An 18,410-nucleotide genomic window follows, 5' to 3' on the forward strand; every position below is an offset into this window, starting at 1 on the left:
GTTCGATTCCGGTCAAGGGCACGTACCTCGGTTGCAGGCTCCTCCCCGGCCCCAGCCCTTTTCGGGGCTCGTGCAGGAGGCAACTCGACTCACTCCGCTCTCTGCTTCCGCCTTCTCTCCCGTGAGTCCCAAGCCCCCCTCGGCCTTCCTCCCGCAAGGACGCGTGTCCTCGGATGCAGGGCCCACGTGGGTCATCTCACCTGGAGGCCTTTGACCTCCTGACCTCTGCAAGGACCCTTTTTCCAGATGAGGCCGCGGTGACATATTCCCGGACGTGGATGTACCTTTGGGGAGAGGAAGCTACCATTCACGCCCCCCGCACCTGGATCCACCATCCCACAGCCCCATGCACTTATCTGTGTTAATCCTCACCCCAGGATATCTCCCCATTGATTTTTTTTTTTAAGAGAGATTGGAAGAGAGAGGGAAAGACAGAGAGAAACATCGATGTGAGAGAAACACATCGATCGGGTTGCCTCCTGCACGAGCCCCGACCAGGGCTGGGGCCGGGGAGGAGCCGGCAACCGAGGTACGTGCCCTTGACCAGAATCGAACCCGGGACCCTGTGGTCTGCAGGCCGACGCTCTATCCACTGAGCCACACTGGCTGGGCCCACGGCCTCATCATTTTGAGGTTGGGGACTGGAGGCGCAGCTGGGGAAAAGCTCTTGGCCACGGCTAGCCAGCGAGTGGCAGAGCGGGCACGGGGACCGGGTGCTGAGGCCACCGTTGCCATCCTAGCATGACACGCACAGCGCTTCCCACAGGCCAGACACTGGTGTACGTTGTACATCTACAAACTCGGAGAGACTCCGCTCTGCAGGGGAGGAGCAGGCACAGAGAGGTCCGGGAACTCGCCCCAGGCCACACAGCCCGTGCGTGGGCCTGCGCTCTCCCCTGCGATACCCCATGTGTCTCCTGATACGCAGGAGCCGGTACCCATTTGTAGGTGTCAGCAAGGAAGCAGTGCTCTGTGCAGCCCTGAGGCCGCGGCGGGGGAGGGACAGGAGTCTGCGGTCTAGCCGGGGAGATAAACTCAGACTAGATTATTTTCTAGAATGTGGGGGAGAGGCCAGCCCGGGAGACGGGGAGGCTTCTCACAGCAGAAGAGGCTCCCACTGATCCTCTCAGGAGGGTTGAAGTCATTTAGGGAGACGAGAGGAGGGTGGATGTTCCAGGCCGGGGGCACAGGAGCCGGGAGGCAGGGATGCGCGTGGCCTGTCCTGCGGACCACAAACAGTTTGATTTTGCTGGAGCTTAAAGCAGGAAGTGATAGGGCTGAAGGGTGGGCCGAGCAGAGGCCGAGGCTTTGGACTTGATCTTGAGGGAACTGGGGAGCCACGGAGGGTTTTAAACAGGAGCTGGCGCAAGGCCTGGTGTGGCTGGGAGTGGAGGGGGCCTCTCTGTGGGGACCCCTCCTATAGATGCCATGTGCCCTGCACCTGGAGTTCAGCTGAGATATTGAGGGGGCGGGGGACCAGGGCAAATGGGGGCTCAGTAGGCTCTCCCCCCTCCCCTTCTGTTCAAGAAACGCCGGTCACGCTGGGAGTCTGGGGGCCTGGAAGAGAAACGGCCTGTGGACAGACTTAGCCCTGCGCCAGCCTCTGTGTGGGCCAGGCAGGGGGTGGCCTTGGGGAAAGGTGCCTAACTGGACAGTAAAGGAAGCGGATGGATCGGGATTTCCCACACTGTCTAGGGAATGCCGCCCTGGGAGATCCGTGTGCACACGCATGCTCCACCCACCCAACTGCCCTAAAGGCTCTGAGAAGTCCTGCAACCAAAACATCTTTTTAAAAAATTTTGTGTAACCCAGTGTTTCCCCAATTTTTTGGATACAAAGTTGTGTGTGTGTGTGTGTGTGTGTGTGTGTGTGTGTATGTGTGTGTTTAATTCTCTGACCACCCACGAACTTCCCTGGGGAATGGAGAGCAGTAGAACCCACAGTAGGTCTAGAGCAGTGGTCGGCAAACTCATTAGTCAACAGAGCCAAATATCAACAGTACAACGATGGAAATTTCCTTTGAGAGCCAAATTTTTTCAACTTAAACTATATAGGTAGGTACATTGTTATTCACTTAATTAGGGTACTCCTAAGGCTTAGGAAGAGCCACACTCAAGGGGCCAAAGAGCCGCACGTGGCTCTCGAGCCGCAGTTTGCCGACCACTGGTCTAGAGGAAGGAGCACCAGACGCAGGACAGGGGCTGGGTTGGGTCGGTCCTGCAGGGACAGACACCCACTCTCTGAGGCTCGCTTCGGCAGATGGCGCCCGGGTTCCCGCGACCACACGGCCTCGCCGTGAAAAGGGTCTTGTGTGTTCGCTCTGGCGTTGGAGGAGCCGGCGCAGGGCCAGGCGCGGACTGAACACACGAAGGAGCGTCTACGGCAAGGCCTGCCTCCCCTGTGGGGCTCGTGCGAAATTAAATGAGCGCATGCCGACGGGGTGAGTTCCTCGTTAGTAAACTTTACGGCCCTGCCCGCCGAGGGGGGACTGTTTTTGTTATCCGCACCCGACCCCCCACGACTCGCCACGGGCCCAGAATTCCACCCTGCGTCACTCATTGGCCCGAGGGCGCCGAAGGCCCCAATTAAAACGTAAGTGTGTGACCTGGAGGTGCCTCCAGGGGCCAGCGGGCACCTCTGCATCATGCCCTCATCGCTGGCAATGTGCTCATCAGGTTACCCGCCAGGAAACTGGTGCAGATGAAAAAAATATAGTCTTGGGAGACTCCCACGTGGAAGAGGGAGTGGGGGCATAAAGCGAGGCTGCTGGGGGTCCTCGGGGTTCGGGAGCGCGGGTGAGGCTGTAAACCAGTCTTGACGGCTGTCGCACCGCCGCCCCCCACCGCCACTCCCATCCAGATGGCCTGGGCCATGTTCCTTACCTCCCTGGCCGTCCGACCATCCGACCGTCCGGGGCAGGTGGCTGGGAGGGAGCTGCCAGCCCATTTGTCCAGGGCGGTCCAGCCCGGGGCTGGCTGTGCTAAGCAGGAAGTCCACACAGCACGGCCCTCCCGGTTCCCCGGCCTGGCCACCGGGGTCAGGCCAGCTTGGCCAGCTGTGGCTCCGGACAGTACACTCCTGGGAACGGGACAGAAAACAGGAAGGGAGGCAGCTGCTGGCAGGGTCAGGGTTAGGCCGTCCACCCTTCTCCCCTCCCCACCCCTGACTCCCCACACCCCCACCTGCACCTTCCACCCGATGGCAGCCCTTTCAGTGGCCCCGTCCTCTCTACCCCAAAGGGTGAGGTGGCCCTGGCTGGTGTGGCTCAGCGGATAGAGCGTCGGCCTGCGGACGGGAGGGTCCCGGGTTTGATTCCGGTCAAGGGCACGTACCGGTTGCAGGCTTGATCCCTGGCCCTGGTCAGGGCTCCTGCAGGAGGCAACCGATCGATGTGTCTCTCTCACATCGATGTTTCTCTCTGTCTCTTCCCCTCCTTTCCATTCTCTCTAAAAAATCAACGGGAAATATCTTTGAGTATTAACAGAACAAAAAAACAAGGGGTGAAGTGAAGGGAACCTCTCTAGGGGGTCTCAAGCAAAGGGGTGCAGGAGACGCGCTGCCTCTTGGCCAGAGCTGGCCCGTTCCTGCCCGAGCAGCCCAGGCTGCCCGGAGGGGGTAGCAGATGGAGAAACTGAGGCTCCTCCTCATGTCGGGTCTCTGCTGAAGGTCACCCCCCCCCGCCCCCAGGCGCCCCGCTCTGCCTCTGCACCCTCGGCATTTCCTCCGGACGTTCCCCACCTGCTGACACCGCGGTGCAGTGTGGACGCTGCAGCATCTCCCCACAACTTGAAACCACAGGAGAGGGGGCCTGTGTCCAGCGGCATCTAGGAGCACATAGTAGGCACTTCATAGATATTTGTTGAACACATGAAGGGAGTAAGGATCAGGCCCAAGGAGGGGAAAGGACGTGGCCAAGTTCACTCGAAAATCGGTGGAAGGCCAAGTCCACACCCCAGGCCCCTGCTTCCCCGGACCAGGGCCCTTTCTCAGAGAAAGGCCAGGAGGCCTTCATCTGGGGCTGGACAGGCCCACAGCCATGGGGAGAGGCCTGTCCAGCCCGCATGAAGGCCTCCTGGCTCCCCGTCCTCTGAGGTTCCCAGGGGCTGCCCAGCACTTCTGGGCATGAACTTGTGTTGCTGTTGACCTTTTGGGTTCCTGTGTGTGTGTGTGTGTGTGTGTGTGTGTGTGAGTGTGTGTGTGTGTGTGTGTGTACATGTGTGTACACGTGTGTATACATGTTTGCACACACGGGTGCCCAGATAAGACCCAAAGGCGTAGACCTCGCCGTTTCTGGGGAGGAGGGTCTTGTCTGGGAGCAGATTGGGTGCTGAGAGGGGAGGGGTTGATTGATGGGTTCGTTGGGATCGGGGCTTCTCAATCCCAGCACCAGCGACATGTGGGCCAATGACTGTTGGGGGGGGCATCCCCTGCATTGCAGCGTGTTTAGCAGCACCCCTGGCCCCACCCACGATAGGCCGGTAAGTAGCACAGGCAGCAGTTGTATGTGACGAGCAACCACGTCACCGTGTCCTGGGGTGGGGGGAGGGGAAGGAGGGGACGCAATCACGCCCAGCTGGGAACTACGGACTCTGACGAAAGCGGAGGTTTGCGCCCACAAAGGGTAAGAGGGGACCCATGCTCACCCCTGATCCTCCCAGGCTTTCCGCAACAGCATCCTGGGCAGCCAGGAGGGACCATGGGGAAGCCCTCACAGCAGAGGAAAGGGCTCGTCTAGCCAAGCGGGGACAGTCGCTGTGGACACTGTGCAGGCCGCACAGGCTGTGTTCTGGGGGCGATGCCTGGACCCCGAGGTGCGGGGTCTGCCTGTGCACCAGGCGCCCCTGCCCCCGCTCAGAGGCCCACGCGGACTCCGCAGGGTGGTCAGGGAACCTGTCCTCCCATTTCCGCTCCGCCCCCCGCCTCCGCTCCGTTCCCTCAACAGGTGTTTGGGGCCCACCCGAGGGCCCCCAGGAGGGAATGAAGGGGAGAGAATTGGGGGCCCAGGGCTGCTGCTGGGGAAGAGGTTTGAGCAGGAGACTTGGGGGTGCGGGAGCCCTGCATGTGGGTGGCTGGCTTCTCGCATCAGGCTGGTCTGGTGGAGAGAATGACCTCACCTGCTTGGAGAAGCCCTTGGCTGGTGCTGGGATCTGGGGTCGGGGAGGGGTCCCCAGGGCCAAACAGAGAGGAGCTTGGGGGTTGGGATCCCTCCCCCCGGCCTGGCTGCAGCCCAGCAGAGGCTGCCTGTGGTCTGGCCCCAGAGCAGGGGACAGACCTCCCCCGTGGCTGGCACCAGCTCAGGGGCCTCTTCCCAGCCGCGGCTCGGAAAGTGAGAGGGGCTGACGTGGGACTGACCTCACACCCGCCCCCCCTCCTCCAGCGCCTCTCCTGGGGGTTCGCTGCTGCTGGGAACAGGACCTCCCGGGGGTCCCGGGGGGAGAGGAGGCTCCTAGAAGATGAGGCAGGCTGAACCGAGTGGGGGGTCCTGGAGTCCCCAGCCAGGGCCAGGGGCAGGTGTGGAGGAGACAGAAAGGCCTCCTTGAACCCCAAACCTCCTCTGCTGCCTCTGGGAGATCTGAGGTTTCCCTTAGAAGAGTCACCATGGGGAGGGGGGGTTGCTTTAGAAAGTTCTAGAGGGCAGAGGGGACTTGGACACTCATATGCTACCTGTCCCACTCACCCTCTGCCCAGGCGTCATCACACCTACTTCTCTCAAGGGCCATGGGCGTTCATGTGACAGAGGAGGAAACCGAGGCACGGAGGATTGAAGAAACTTGCCCAAGCTGGAAAGGAGAGGGTCGGTATGCAAATCCAGGCGTGCCAGAGCCCTAGCCCCGTGCTGGGGGCTGGGGGTCAGCCCTTCCCAGCCTGGGATGTACAGAAGCCCCTGAAAACCGCACTGCAATGCAGCATTTCATTTGGCCTGAGGTGGGGTCTGGGTCCCGCATTTCTCAGCTCCCGGGGCTGGGGACATGGCTGGTCTGTGCTCTGCTTCCTTGACGTCAGGTAAAACGGTCAAGTGCCTGGCATAGGCCTTCAGTAAACGGACGCATGCTCTCTATTTCCTGTGAAAGTCCCTAAAACACGCTGTGTGCATAGTAGGTGCTCGATAAACAGGGGGGGGTCATGGTCCCCTGTGAAACACGACCGTAGTGAGGAGGAGCTTGGTGGATTCTAGGGCCTTGTGCCCACGGGTCATCGGAACTGAAGTGGACTTAGAGTTAAGGTGGGCATCAAGGAGGACTTCCTGGAAGAGGTGGCATTTGAGATGGGACTTGAAGGACCAGAAAGAGTTCTCCGTGGAGCCAAGGAGGCCGGGCGTTGGAGACAAAGGGGAGAGCAGAGCCCAGGTGTGGAGAGGCGAAAAAATCGGACAGGTCACAGACCCCCCAGCCACGTGGTGGCCGGAGGAAGGGGGTGTGGGGCAGGTGACCCGAAAAGGTTACGTGGGGCAGGACCAGCTCTGTGATTTGCAAAATGGAAATGCAGGGCCCCTTGGAGGGGGATGGGTGCTTGGGTCCGTGTCCTCCGGCTGCTGCATCCCATTGTCACAAACTGGGTGGCTTAAAACAGCAGCCATTGGTCCTCTCACGAGTACGGAGGCCGGAAGCCCCAGTGCCCAGGGGTCAGGGAGGCTGAGCCCCCTCCGAAGGCTCTGGGGAGGGTCCTCGCTGCCTCGTCCAGCTCCCGAGGCCCCGGCACTCCTTGCCTGCGGCGGCATCACGCCAATGCCTGCCTCCGCCTTCACGGGGCCTCCTCTCCTTCCCTCCGTCACTCTCCTAAGGACACTTGGAATAACCCGCATGATCTCACCTCGAGATCCTCGACTTCATGACATCTGCAAGGATTCTTTTTCCAAATAAGGCCACACGCACAGGTTCCCTGGGCGAGCACGTGGACAGAGCCTTTCGGGGGCCACGATTCATTCATTCGGGCCATGGCCGCGGCGGGCGCAGGGCAGGCGAAGGAAAATGCCTCGAGTTCTGCCCGTGTCTGGCCTTGGCCTGCGACACATTCCTCTTCAAAGAACCGTCCTCCTGGGGATGGGGCGGCCTCCAGCGTGGCCTGCGGTGGCCAGAGGGCTGGGGCCTGGGGGAGCGGGGCCAGAGGAGGCCCGCTGACAGGTAGAGCCCTTCCCGGCTTTGATTCATTGACCGTCTGGGCAAGGGCTGGCCCGAGCCTCCAGGAATTACAAAAATGCCTCACACATACTTTCCCCCGGCGGGCGGTTTTATGCTCGGTCTGCAGAGAAGGCCTGTCTGCCCGGCCAGCCCCGCAGCCCCCGTCCCCTCTCCCGTCTGCACACCGCCCACCTCTTCCCCCGGAGACACCCTCTCTCTTCACGGCCTGGTCAGGGAGGCCGCAGTGGGCAGGGCTTGACCGCGTCCTCATAATTGAAATAGTTGGCCCCTGCATCTAGGCCAGAGCAGGGTGGTGCTTCCCCCAAGTCAAAGGGAGGGGTTCGGGCTGGGCTCCGCTCAAGGCGGGAGGGGGCGCGGGGAGCGGCCTGGGATGCTGAAGCCAGCAGCCCAGCGACAGGCTCTCCCCCGGGCCCCAGAGGACCCAAGTGGCCTGGGAGTGAGGCCGGGATGGAGGCCCGAGGCCCGCTGACCCCCACGTCCCTGCCTCTGTCCCGGTGCCGTCCTTCCCAGCCCTCCCCCCGCACCCCCCCGCCGTGCACCACCGGGCCTCACTCCAGCCTCACAGAATCTTCCATGTTGTAGGAAGAACATATGTTGCTTAAAAGGTGTTTCAAAATCCGGGGGCAGGGGGAGCTTGAGGCCCCTGTTTTGCATCCTCGGGACTCAGAAGTCCACATGTGGGTCAGGCCAAGGCCCCAGTTGGTGTCTGTGTCATCCTGGGTCCTTCTAGAAACCCCCTTGCTGGGTTGCATTGGATGCTGGGCATTCGCTTTTGCAAAGGCCGCTGCCAAAGGAACAGGTGGAAGCTGGCTCGTCAACCACCACCCTCCGGGGGTCTCCAGGGAGAAATCCCTGCCCCCCACCCAACCCCCAACCCACTCCGTTTTTCCAGAGGCTTAAGAAAGCCTCCCCCTTTCTGACTGTGAGAACTGCTTGAGTTCAGGTCACATTTCCCTTTTCCTTTTGGTTGCCAGGAATCTCAAAGCCACGGCAATTCTGTGGCCCTTCGTGACCTGAAACATTTGCCTTCTTCCTGTGGCTTCGCTTTCTCTCCCTGCTGCTATCTCCCCTGATGCTGATACGCTTTATCTGTTGTATCAGTATTTTTATGATGTGCCTTCTGTTGTAAGCTGCTTTCCGTGCTGTTTGGAACAAAGAGAACCCTAAGTAAGGACAGTGGTTCCATTGTGACGTTAGATTTATTGCTGAAAATGTGGGTTTTTTAGCGTGATCAGTGAATTCCCCTTCCGCATAGTCTGAATTTAGGGCAGGGGTGACGTGAGAAGTTCTCTCTCTTCTACCTCTGAGCCTCAGCACCTTGGCTCATAGAAGCCCTCAGGGTCCCGACCAGGTGAGTGACAGGTGATAAACATGAAGATAAGCAAATATCGAGGCCGGGTGTGATTGAGCGATTGAGCGGCGACCCTGGAACCAAGAGGTCACCGTGCGAGAGGTCAGGGCACATGCCCGGGTTGCGGGCTCGATCCCCAGTGTGGGGCCTGCAGGAGGCAGCCGATCCATGATTCTCTCTCCTCATTGATGTTTCTATCTCTCTCTCCCCCTCCCTTCTTCTCTGAAATCAATAAAAATATTTTTTAAAAAATAAGATAAGCAAATACCTCCCAAACTGAATGAGGTCAAGATGGTCCCTTCGCCTGCCGGGCCTCAGCCTGTGAAATGGGGAGTCACGGGTCCGACCCTCAGAACGGCTGGGGAGAAAACGCTTCGTAAACGGCGAGGGACAGAACCATCACCGAGCCACGGGCTTGTGCACCCAGTGGCACGGCTGTTGGCCATCCTCCTCCTGGGGTGGGGGTCCTCCTGTCCTTTGAACCACCCCCCCAAAAAAGCCAGGGTGGGAGGAGGCTCGACTGGGCCTCTGGGCTGCCCTGACTCCAGCACCTCCCTGGGGTAAGGGAGCCTCTCCGTGCAGGGCTCCTCGGAACTGGAGCTCCGGGGCCTCAGAGACGCCATCCGCTGCAGGTCTGTCAGCTAAAGGCCGCTGGACAGACGTGAGCAGAGCCCGGACGGTGGGCAGGCACAGGAGGTCCCCGGGCGGAGAGCCCGGTGCCGAGCCATGGACCATCCACTTCGGGGGACCTCGCCCCCGGGGTGACCCTCCGCCCCCAGCACATGGCTGGTCCTGCGCTCCGGACCTCCTGACCGCTCCTCCCTGAGATGACACCTAGGCCTCCGTGTGTCTCAGCTCCAGGCCCAGAGAAGCAATTAGCAGCCACGGCCGAGGTCAGGACCAGCTGCTTTGAATAATGACCCGCCCTGGTGCCGGCCAATCCATCCATCAGCAGAGACCACAGCCCTGAGAGGACACACCTGGGGAGCTGCCGAATGTTCTGTTAAGACCTTTCCCTGGGATCTCCCCTAAAGTCGCCACCCTAAACCCCCTTAGGACCAGTGGTTCTCAACCTTCTGGCCCTTTCAATACAGCCCCTCATGTTGTGACCCAATCATAACATCATTTTCGTGGCTACTTCATAACTGTCATGTCGCTACTGTTATGAATCGTCATGTAAATATCTGATATGCAGGATGGTCTTAGGCGACCCCTGTGAAAGGGTCGTTCGACCGCCAAAGGGGTCGCGACCCACAGGCTGAGAACCGCTGCCTTAGGACGGAGGACCCAGTGCCCGCCCAGGCCTCCCCCTTCCCTCTCCATTCCCTTTCCCTCCTCCCCCCACCCCCCCAGCACCTTACCCCTAGGTCACCCTGAGCTCCCTCCCTCCCAAGCTCCAAGGGCCCTTCCTTTGCCCCAAGAACTTGTTGGCTCAGCCCATTTCTTCCAGGAGTTGCTTTTCCTGCCTCTGCGATTTACCCAAGAAACGTTCTCTTACCCTTTGGGTCTTGGCTCTGAATTCCTTCCTCACCCGAACTCACAGACCGAGGCTGGTCTGACCCCCACCCGTCAGACACAGTGCCTTTCCCCCGGCCCCCAGCGGGCGGGCCCACCCTGCGCACCCCCTTCCCTGCCCGCCTGGACCCCTGGCCTGGGACTCAGAGCCGGCAGGCCCTCCCTTCCGCACTCACAGGGGGAGAGGACCCCCTTGGCCCTGCAGGGAGGGCGTCCCTGCCTGGGATTCATTCTCTCCCATCTGCACCTGTGGATGGGCCGGCCGGTCCTGCTCACACAGCATTTCGGCCTCATGGGCTCCTCTCCGCAGCCCTCCCTTCATCGCCGACTCCTGTGGCAATGTCACAGGCAAGGGGAGGGGGGGGGGTCACAGGACCTGAGTCTCCTGGGGCAGGAGGGGGGCTTCCCAGCAGAGCAGGGGACCTCCCTCCCCGCCACCAATAACCGAGGAGCAGTCCCTTGTTCTCTTGGCCGGGCCAGGGCCAAGCGAGCACCTGCCCTCCACGCGGCCAGAGAGCCCCCCAGGCAGAGGCAGCAGAACCTGCGGCCCCAGTGGCCCCCAGCCCCGCAGCACAGCCGGGAGGCCCTGCTCCCCGTAACTTCCCTCGCTTTTGCGATTTGGCGTTTGTTTTGTTTTCCCCTCGTTTCCTAGGAAAGGGTTCTTTTGAAAAAGCCTCCTGCCCGGCTCCCATGCTCGAAGGGGAAGGGAGCGGACGGGGCGGGTGTGGCCTGGCGCGGGATGGAGCCTGCAGGGCGGGGAGGGGCCGGGGCTGCGGGAGGAAGAGGCTAGAACAGCTGTGCGCCTGGCAGCTCGCACTTGGGATCTCAGTAAACTCGGGAGGAGCGAGCGATGGGAGGAGCGCAGGGTGGCCTTTCTCAGACGATAGTGGGCGCAGGGACTGTCTGGGACCTTGTGAACAGGCGGGTTCTGACCAGCAGGCCTGGGGTGGGGTTGGGGGGGAGAGGGGGCAGGATGCCGCGCTTCTGATCAGCTCCTCACTGCACAGGAAGCAGGGGGTCCTGCGAGTGGTCTCCCCACGGTCACCTGGGACCTTTGGGAGCCTGTCCCCTCACTCCCAGCATCCAGGTGGCTCCCCCACTGTCCCCATCGGCCTGCGAGCTCCCGACCTGACACTTACAGACATCGTGAACAAGCCGGGGGGGGGGGGGGGGGGGACCATCAGGAAAACGTCCCAGGTCCCCAGATGGATCTCAGCTGGGGGAGCCCAGACCCAAGCCCTAGCGCCAAGCACAGGGAAGAGGCTCGGGGCTCCCCGGGGCCCCTGCGTCTGTGGTCAGGTGGTTTCAGACTCTCTCCTTCCCCAAGGACGGGGTCCCCGGAGGCTGGGGAGGAGGGTGCAGCCGCCCCAGGGACGAGGCAGGAGGAGGGACGGCAGTGTCCGCCGCGGAGGGCTGCTCAGGCCCAGGAGAGCCGGCGCAAAGGCCCCGGTTCTGGCCCCCGCATCCTGCCTGAGTCCGGACAGGAACCTTGAACTTCCTGCTGCGGTCGGTCATTCATTCATGCCCGCTGCTCTCCTGTCCCCGTGGATGGTCATGGTCCCTTCCTTGAGGCCAGAGGCCTGGGCAGCTGGTATCGTCCAGGTCCCTGAGGTTCCGTGGAGGGGAGACAGCCTGAGGGGAGGTAGAGGGTGGCCCTAACCAGGCGTGATCCTGGGCAAGTGGCTTCGTCGCTCTGAGCCTCAGTTTCCCCCTCTGTTTAATGGGGACGATGACTCAGGGGGCTCATGGGACGACAGAAAGAGAGGAGTGAAGGGCTGGGAGTGAAGGAGTGAAGACATGGACCAATACCCCGCCCCTCTTTGGAGCGGCCCATCCCTTCCCTCGCCCTCGCCGGCACCTTTAGTGGGTGGAGGTGCCCCCTTTGCCCCCCCCCCCCCCCCGCCCTGAGCGGAACAGAGCCCCACCTGACGGCGTGTGCGGGACAGAGACACCCCCACCCCCCGACCCCTCCAGCCCCATCTCCCACATCAAGACACTCTGGAGAGCTTGCCAAGAGCAGATTCTTTATTAATTTCTTTTTTTTCTTTTTCTTTAAAAAAAAAAGGATTCCTTCAGTATAAAAAAATAAATATTTTAAATATGACATTGAATAAATAAAAATAATTCTGTCAGTATGAAACATTCCCACAGGGTACATTCATCACAGAGGAATTTGTCCCCAAGGCCGAGTCCTCTCCAGTGGAAAGGACGGCGGGAAATCCGGGAGGACGCACGGAGCACGGAGCTGGCGGGGTGGGTGGGAGGGACGCCCAGGTATTGGGGTTTGGGGGGACGGGCGGGGGGGGGGGGGGGCGTGATCCGAAGGTAAAAACATCTGTACCATCTGAAAGGAGATGAACTTCTCGCCCGATTCCCAGCTCCAACCCCACACACTGTCTATTCTGAAGAGCCCTCCGGGCAGAGCCAGGCTGCTTCTGTCGGGGGGACGTCCCCACGGAGGGGACAAGAAGGGGGGGGATGACAACAAGGAGGAGAAACAAATAAACTAACGGTGCTTTGTTGTTTAACAATTTAAATAATAAATAAGGTCCCCAATACTCCTCTCTCAATAAAATACAACATCATGGCCCTCTCCCTCCTCCTGGGCCCAGCGGGCGACCAGGGCTGCACACAGGGGTCCACCCCCGCCCAGGAACAACAGGGGACAGGACAGCGGCTGCCCTGCAGGGGCGGAGCCTGGGCGCCAGGGGCTGTGCTGGCCCCTGAGCCTCAGAGGCGGCCCAGGTTGGCCTGGAATGGGGGGGGGGGGGGTTGTTCGTGTTCATGGGGTGATGACATGATGTGCGACCCACCAGCCAAGCCTTTTGAGCCAGAGAGATGAGGTGGGCAGCAGGCCGAGATTCGAACCCATTGACCAATTGACCCATCGGAGAACATGGGATCTCCATGGTCCCTGCCACCCCCCTTACATCCACTCCAACTCCACCCCTACCCCCACCCCGGGCCCAGGGCCGGCCTGCTGCCTGCTCACCTGCCCTCGGTGGGGGTGGGGTGAGGGTGGGGTGGGAGGGGGGAGCACTCAGAGAGGACAGAGAGGTGCAGAGAGAGTGCAAAGTACCGTCACTGCATTGGCTGAGCTGCTCGGACGGCTGCTCAGCGCGCTCAGCGTTTGAGAAGCAGCCAGAGGCTGCTCTCCTCTCTGCAGCTGCCCGAGCTCTGAGCCCAGAGGGCGTTTCTCCACTAGCCTGGCCCCAGCACAAAGGAAAAGATCGGGTTCCCTGCCTGGGAGCCCAGACATGGGTGGGGGCGTGGGGGGAGGGACCACAGCTTCCTGGTCCACATCCCAGGGCCTCCCTGGCCTCCGGAGCAGGGGCCTCCTCCCAGCCCTGCCCGCTTCCTGAGGTCCAGCCCGGCCCTCGCGCTCGCCCGCCCGCTCGCCCGCCCTCTGTGGGTGTTCGGGCCACCAGAGAAGGCGCCTCCCGCTGTGTGCGAGCCTGCTGGGTGCTGGGTGCTGGGTGCTGCGGCGTCGGGGCTGCTCCGGCGCCCCCCTCGACTGCTAGTCTAGAGGAGGCAGCGTGGGGACCAGGAAGCAGGAACAGGCAGGTCACCGGGCTGCCTGGCCCGCTGCCCCCCTCTCTGCACAATTCCAGGGGCCCCCCAGAGAACAGCGTCGAATGACCCCTTGGAGCCAAGCAGCGTGCGGCCCTGGGAAAAGGCCCCCCCTCTAACTACTCCACAGAATGCCACCAGCCTGCCTTGCAGCCAGGACCCTGACACCCCAAAGCACAGCTGGGGTGGAGGGATGGCTGACCGGTTCCCTCGGATTCCGAGCCTTCTCTGAGCTTCGCCCAGAAGGCTCATCCCACTTGTAACATCTTCAGTTTCCAGAGCAGCCCTGCGAAGGCCTGGCCCTGGCCCTGGCCCCCCGGGAAGGGGCCACCCTACTATTTCTATTGGGTAGAGAACAGGGAAAGGGGGGAATTCATTTTGCCATGGAAAGCACCAATAAGTTAATATAAATAGGGCATCATAATAAATAGACGATTGTGCCGGGTCCGACACACAGCACTCTGGGGTCTCAGGTGCTTCCCTGAGACCCTGACCTCAAGTTCTGCTGTCCCCTTGCTCTGGGGACCAGAGACGGCCTCTGTCCCCTCAAGTACCTTTGCGTGACCCCACGGGGCCTCCAGAGGCCTCGGATGTGAGCTGCCACTCCGAACGACTCCGCCCCTCCCCTCCACAACAGATCCTCCCCCAGAAGGAAGGCCTGGGTCCCCTCTCCACCGCCTCACCTGTCTGTGCCACCTGCCCGCCTCCACATACCCCACCCGCCGGGTCCAGCCGCCAGAGCCCGCCCGTCCTGGGCCGCAGGAAGATGCGGGCAAGAGGAAGGAGAGCCCGTCCGGACTCTCAGGGCCTCTCTTCCTTCCAGCGTCTTCCCTCCCAGGCCTGCAGGCGGCTTCTCTGCCTCCCCAGGGGCCTGAACCCCAGAAACCTCCTTCCGGGACCCTCGGCCTAGCAGCTCCGAGGCCTGAGCTCCCCCACCGTGTCCAAGAGGAGGCAACATCTCCCTCCAGAGCTCCTTTCTCCGACTTCCACTCCCCACTCGCACAGAGGCCCAGGGGTCCTGGGATCCCGGCCCCTGTGGCTGCCCTATCCAGACCTTCCGAAGTCTACCCCAGGGGCAGCGAAGGCACGGACGCTGGTCATTCCGCTGGGGGTCCCCAGCCCTGCTGCCTCGTCCTGTGGCCAGAATCGCCGGAGATCACGGGTTCGGTTTGGTCACCGAGGCCCTGGCCGCGGGGTCACGTGGGGCAGAAGTCCAGCCCACACGCCCCTCACAGCCTCACACCCCAGGGCCCGGCTGGATCTCCCCAAAGAGGCAGGATCCAGGCCTCGCCGACGGGAGTTCTGACTCTGCTGGGTTTCGGCATAGTCCTCCCCGGAGGGGAGCGGGCCGGCCAGGAGGGCCTCGGGGTCCGCCGGCCGATGGCACTTGCGTTTGGTGAGGCTTCGGCCGGGGCCTCGGTCTGAGATCCCCCTGAGTCCGAGACCGTGGGCCGCCGCGCGCCCCGAGGCCGCCCGCCTAGAAGGCCTGGGCCAGCAGCGCGATGACCTGCTTGTACTTCCCCAGGAGCTGGCAGCCCATCTTCTTCTTCTGGAAGACGTCCTTGTCCGAGGTGTCGGGGCCGTAGGCCACCTCCACGCGGGCCACGTGGTACTTGCTGCACAGGCGGCAGTGCACGTTGCTCAGGAGGCCGCGCAGCGTGTCCGCCGTGGCGTTCAGCTTGCCGTGGAGGCCGACGGCGTGGGGGTTGAGGGTCCTCTGGTCCCGCGTGATGTTGCCGAGGGAGGCGCCAAGGTAGGCGACGACGCGGTACAGCTCCACCAGCCGGGCCTTCTCCGTGCCGTTGGGGTGGAAGGGGGGGAAGTCCGTCACGTTGGGGGCGCACAGCTTGTCCAGGTTGCTGGGGAACGGCTCCCCCTGGGCCGTGTACTGAGGAGCAGAGGGGTGGAGGGGAGGTGACGAGAGAGCCGGGGGCCTGCATCCCAGCCCTCTGGGCGAGCTCTCAGGACTCAGCTCCCCGCCTATGGCGCAGGGACCCCACTACTGTCCTGTAGGCATCTCAGCGGTGTGGATGCCCTTGGGAAAGGGTCAAGGCCGGAACCAGGAAAGGTATAGCATCATCATCATCATCATCATCATCATCATCGTCATCACGGCGAGGACCATGGAGGGGCCAGGTGCCCACACACTTGCCCTTTCACCCACTGCACTCCCCGTCTTCCTGGGAGGCTCTGCACCCCCTGACAGCCACTGTCACTCCCAGCTGCACCCCCCCCACTTACCCTCCCCCACTTCTGTCCCCTTTGTCCCTCATCGGCCTCTGGCTCCATGTGGGGGAGAACTCCCGTCTCCCCCCTCCTCTGCCCACCTAACTGGGCACCTGGGAAAGTGATTTCCAGTCTCCGGGCCTGGGCTGGGGGGGCGGGGCGGGAGATGGGGGGGCGGTCTGGGGTGGTTGAACCAAGTCCCCTCCCCATTCTCTCCCTCCAGCCACAAACACCTCTCCCCTCCCCCTCCTTCCTCGGGGCCTGGGGGAGCGGGGGGGGGGGGGGGGGGCTTACATAGAGAATGAAGAGGGCGTTGGCACTGCTGTTGAGTTGCACCAGTTGGTTCCTGATCTGGCTCATGAGGTTGCTGTGACATGGGTGGCGCGTGACACAGGTGGCATTGACAGGGGTGATGGGCAGGGGGCTCCCCGCCCCGTGTTTCCAGTGCAGAACCAGCAGCAGGGGCACGACTCCTGGGGACAGGCGAGAGGGGTCATGAGCAGGCAGGTGGGGGTGCGCAAGGGGGCTCCGGGCAGAGGGTGGCCCTCGTCCCCCTGGGGCACCACGTCCCCTCTCAGCCTCCGGCTCTAGCTTCGTGGGGCCTGGCCTCACCGCGTCTGTGCGCCTCCCTCCCCAGGCGGCTAACTGTCTGTCTCTGCGTCTCTCCACCCTCTGATCTCTCTCTGCTTTTTCCTGAGAACAGGAGGGAAGGGGCAGGACCTGAGCTGTTCTCACCCGTTGGGAGCTGGGCCCAGGATGACACCAACTACCCAGCCCCGAGCCTCCTGGCCCTCTGGCTGGGCGGCCCCGTGGCCCAGGCCCAGGGGGTCTAAACACACACACGAAACACAAGAACAACCCCTCTAGTCCCATCTCCCAGGACGGACAGATTCCTACGTGTGGTTTTATAGGTTTTCCACGGACCCACTTATCCCTCCCGAATCTGTCACGTGCCGTGGGCTCCCTGGGTCATGGGTCCCCTAATTCTGTCCCCCTCCCCTCCCCGTTTCTTCTCTCTCTGTCCTCCTCCCCATGCGGCCACTCCCCATCCAGAACTCTGAACTCCATCCAGTTCTGTGGCCCTGCTCCCCCATCCATCCCCAAATCCTCATTCAAAACTCTCTGTCCCCCAGCCCTGCCCAGCACTTCACCTCCATGCCCCCCTCACCACCACCCCCCCTCCCCCCACTCTCCTACTCCTTGACCCAGGCCCTGGGTCGGGGTGAGGACAATCCAGGGGTCCCACAGGCCCCCGGAGCCTCGGGGAAGAAGAGGAAATGGTGCAACCAGAAAAGGGAAAAGGTCGCAGGCAGACAGGTGGGCGGGGGAGGAAAGAAAGTGAAAGGTGACAGGAGAGTTGGGAGCTGTTGGGGCCCGTCCCCCGATCGCCCCTCCCCTAGGTGCCCGCTTCCCCCCCTTCACTCCTGAGTCCCCTCCGAGGGGCCGTCCCAGGTGGTTCCGTGCAGGGGCCGGGGTCAGCAGACCAGTGAGGCTGGGGAACCCCTGAGGCGGGGGTGGGGTGGGGTGGGGTGGGGTGGGGTGCAGGAGCTTGGTGCTCCGGTCCCCCCAGCTGGGACAGTGGCCGCCTCAAGTTCACTCTCCGGAGTGATCCCGCTCTGCCCAGCATCCCCAGGCCACGCTGAGCCCCGGGGTAACCGGGGGGGGGGGGTCCCCTCCCCGGGCCCAGCTCACCTAGCACAGCCCGCAGCTTTTCAGGCTCTAGCAGATGGAGGCGGCACCTGCTCGCGTCCCAGCCAGAGTTTGCAAGCGGCTCGGCGGCCGGCGCCCCTCCCAGGGAGCAGCCCGGGACGCAGTTGGAAAAGAGAAAGCGGAAAGACAGAAAGAAAAGAAAGGAGGGAGGGTGAATCCGGAGGCAGCGCCGCGGCAGCAGGGGAGCTGGCAGGACCGAGGAGGAGGAGCAGGAGCAGGAGCAGGAGCTGGAGCTGGAGGAAGGCTGCGGCGCCCCCTCCTCGGCCCGCCAACCTGCGGGCCCCCCGGCGGGAGGGCTAGGCGCGCGGTGCCGGGACCATGTGCCTGCGCCCGCCCGGGCCGGCCGGCGGGCACCCAGCGCCTCCAGCGGCCGGGCCGGCTGCGCGGGCGCCCCAAGCGTCCATGTGTCGGCGGCGGCGGGTGGGTGTCCCGTCCGAGATCGCCCGCCCGCCCGGTGCTGGCTCACAGCGGGGCGCGGAAGCCGGCGCGGGGCGGGTGGATTTACCTGCTGCCAAGACCTTCATTATGGGCTGCACTCCAGCGGGCCTCGGAGGAGACCTTAGATGCCGGCAGTTTTCAGAGGCTCATGCTCAAAGGGGGAATTTGCCTGATTTATATACTGGAACCTGTGTTGTAAGACAGAGAAACAGCTATATTTAGCAGGGATCCCCGTCCAGGAAGTTGATTGAGGTGCATCATAGGAAATTATGAATGGAAGAAAGTGAGAGTGAAAGGGGGGGGGAGCGAGGGGGGAGGGTGGGGACACCAGACTTTTTCCCTCTTCTAAGAATTTGATTGATAAAATTATAATGAACTCTTCTTCGACAAAACGCGCTGTGGTTTTCCTGAGTGGCTTGCCCTGAAGATGGGGAAGGTGTCGGGGGGGGGGGGGGGGGTCC

General features: G+C 62.4%; 1 protein-coding gene across 1 annotated transcript; it reads right to left on the reverse strand.

The window, feature by feature from the left end:
• Positions 1 to 14,964: 14,964 nt before the first annotated feature.
• LIF (LIF interleukin 6 family cytokine) lies at positions 14,965 to 18,035 on the reverse strand. The gene is made up of 4 exons (XM_070400168.1): positions 18,017 to 18,035; positions 17,494 to 17,784; positions 16,096 to 16,274; positions 14,965 to 15,463 (listed from the first exon to the last, which is right to left on the reverse strand). Exons 1-4 carry the CDS (start codon positions 18,033 to 18,035, stop codon positions 15,053 to 15,055), a joined length of 900 nt encoding a protein of 299 aa, XP_070256269.1. The 3' UTR covers positions 14,965 to 15,052.
• Between the last annotated feature and the right edge of the window lie 375 nt (positions 18,036 to 18,410).

This window comes from Myotis yumanensis, unplaced genomic scaffold (assembly GCF_028538775.1).
Source record: "Myotis yumanensis isolate MYYU_CA2020_CCGP unplaced genomic scaffold, mMyoYum1.0.hap1 SCAF_19, whole genome shotgun sequence".
Classification (NCBI taxonomy): Eukaryota; Metazoa; Chordata; class Mammalia; order Chiroptera; family Vespertilionidae; genus Myotis; species Myotis yumanensis.

Bases quoted from the DNA above. Each gene is read 5' to 3' on its own strand.
- LIF (XM_070400168.1), bottom strand. The intron at 16,275-17,493 runs GTGAGCTGGGCC...GCCTGTCCCCAG, and splicing joins AAAGCTGCGGGCTGTGCTAG to GAGTCGTGCCCCTGCTGCTG. The intron at 15,464-16,095 runs GTAAGCCCCCCC...TCTGCTCCTCAG, and splicing joins ACGCCCTCTTCATTCTCTAT to TACACGGCCCAGGGGGAGCC.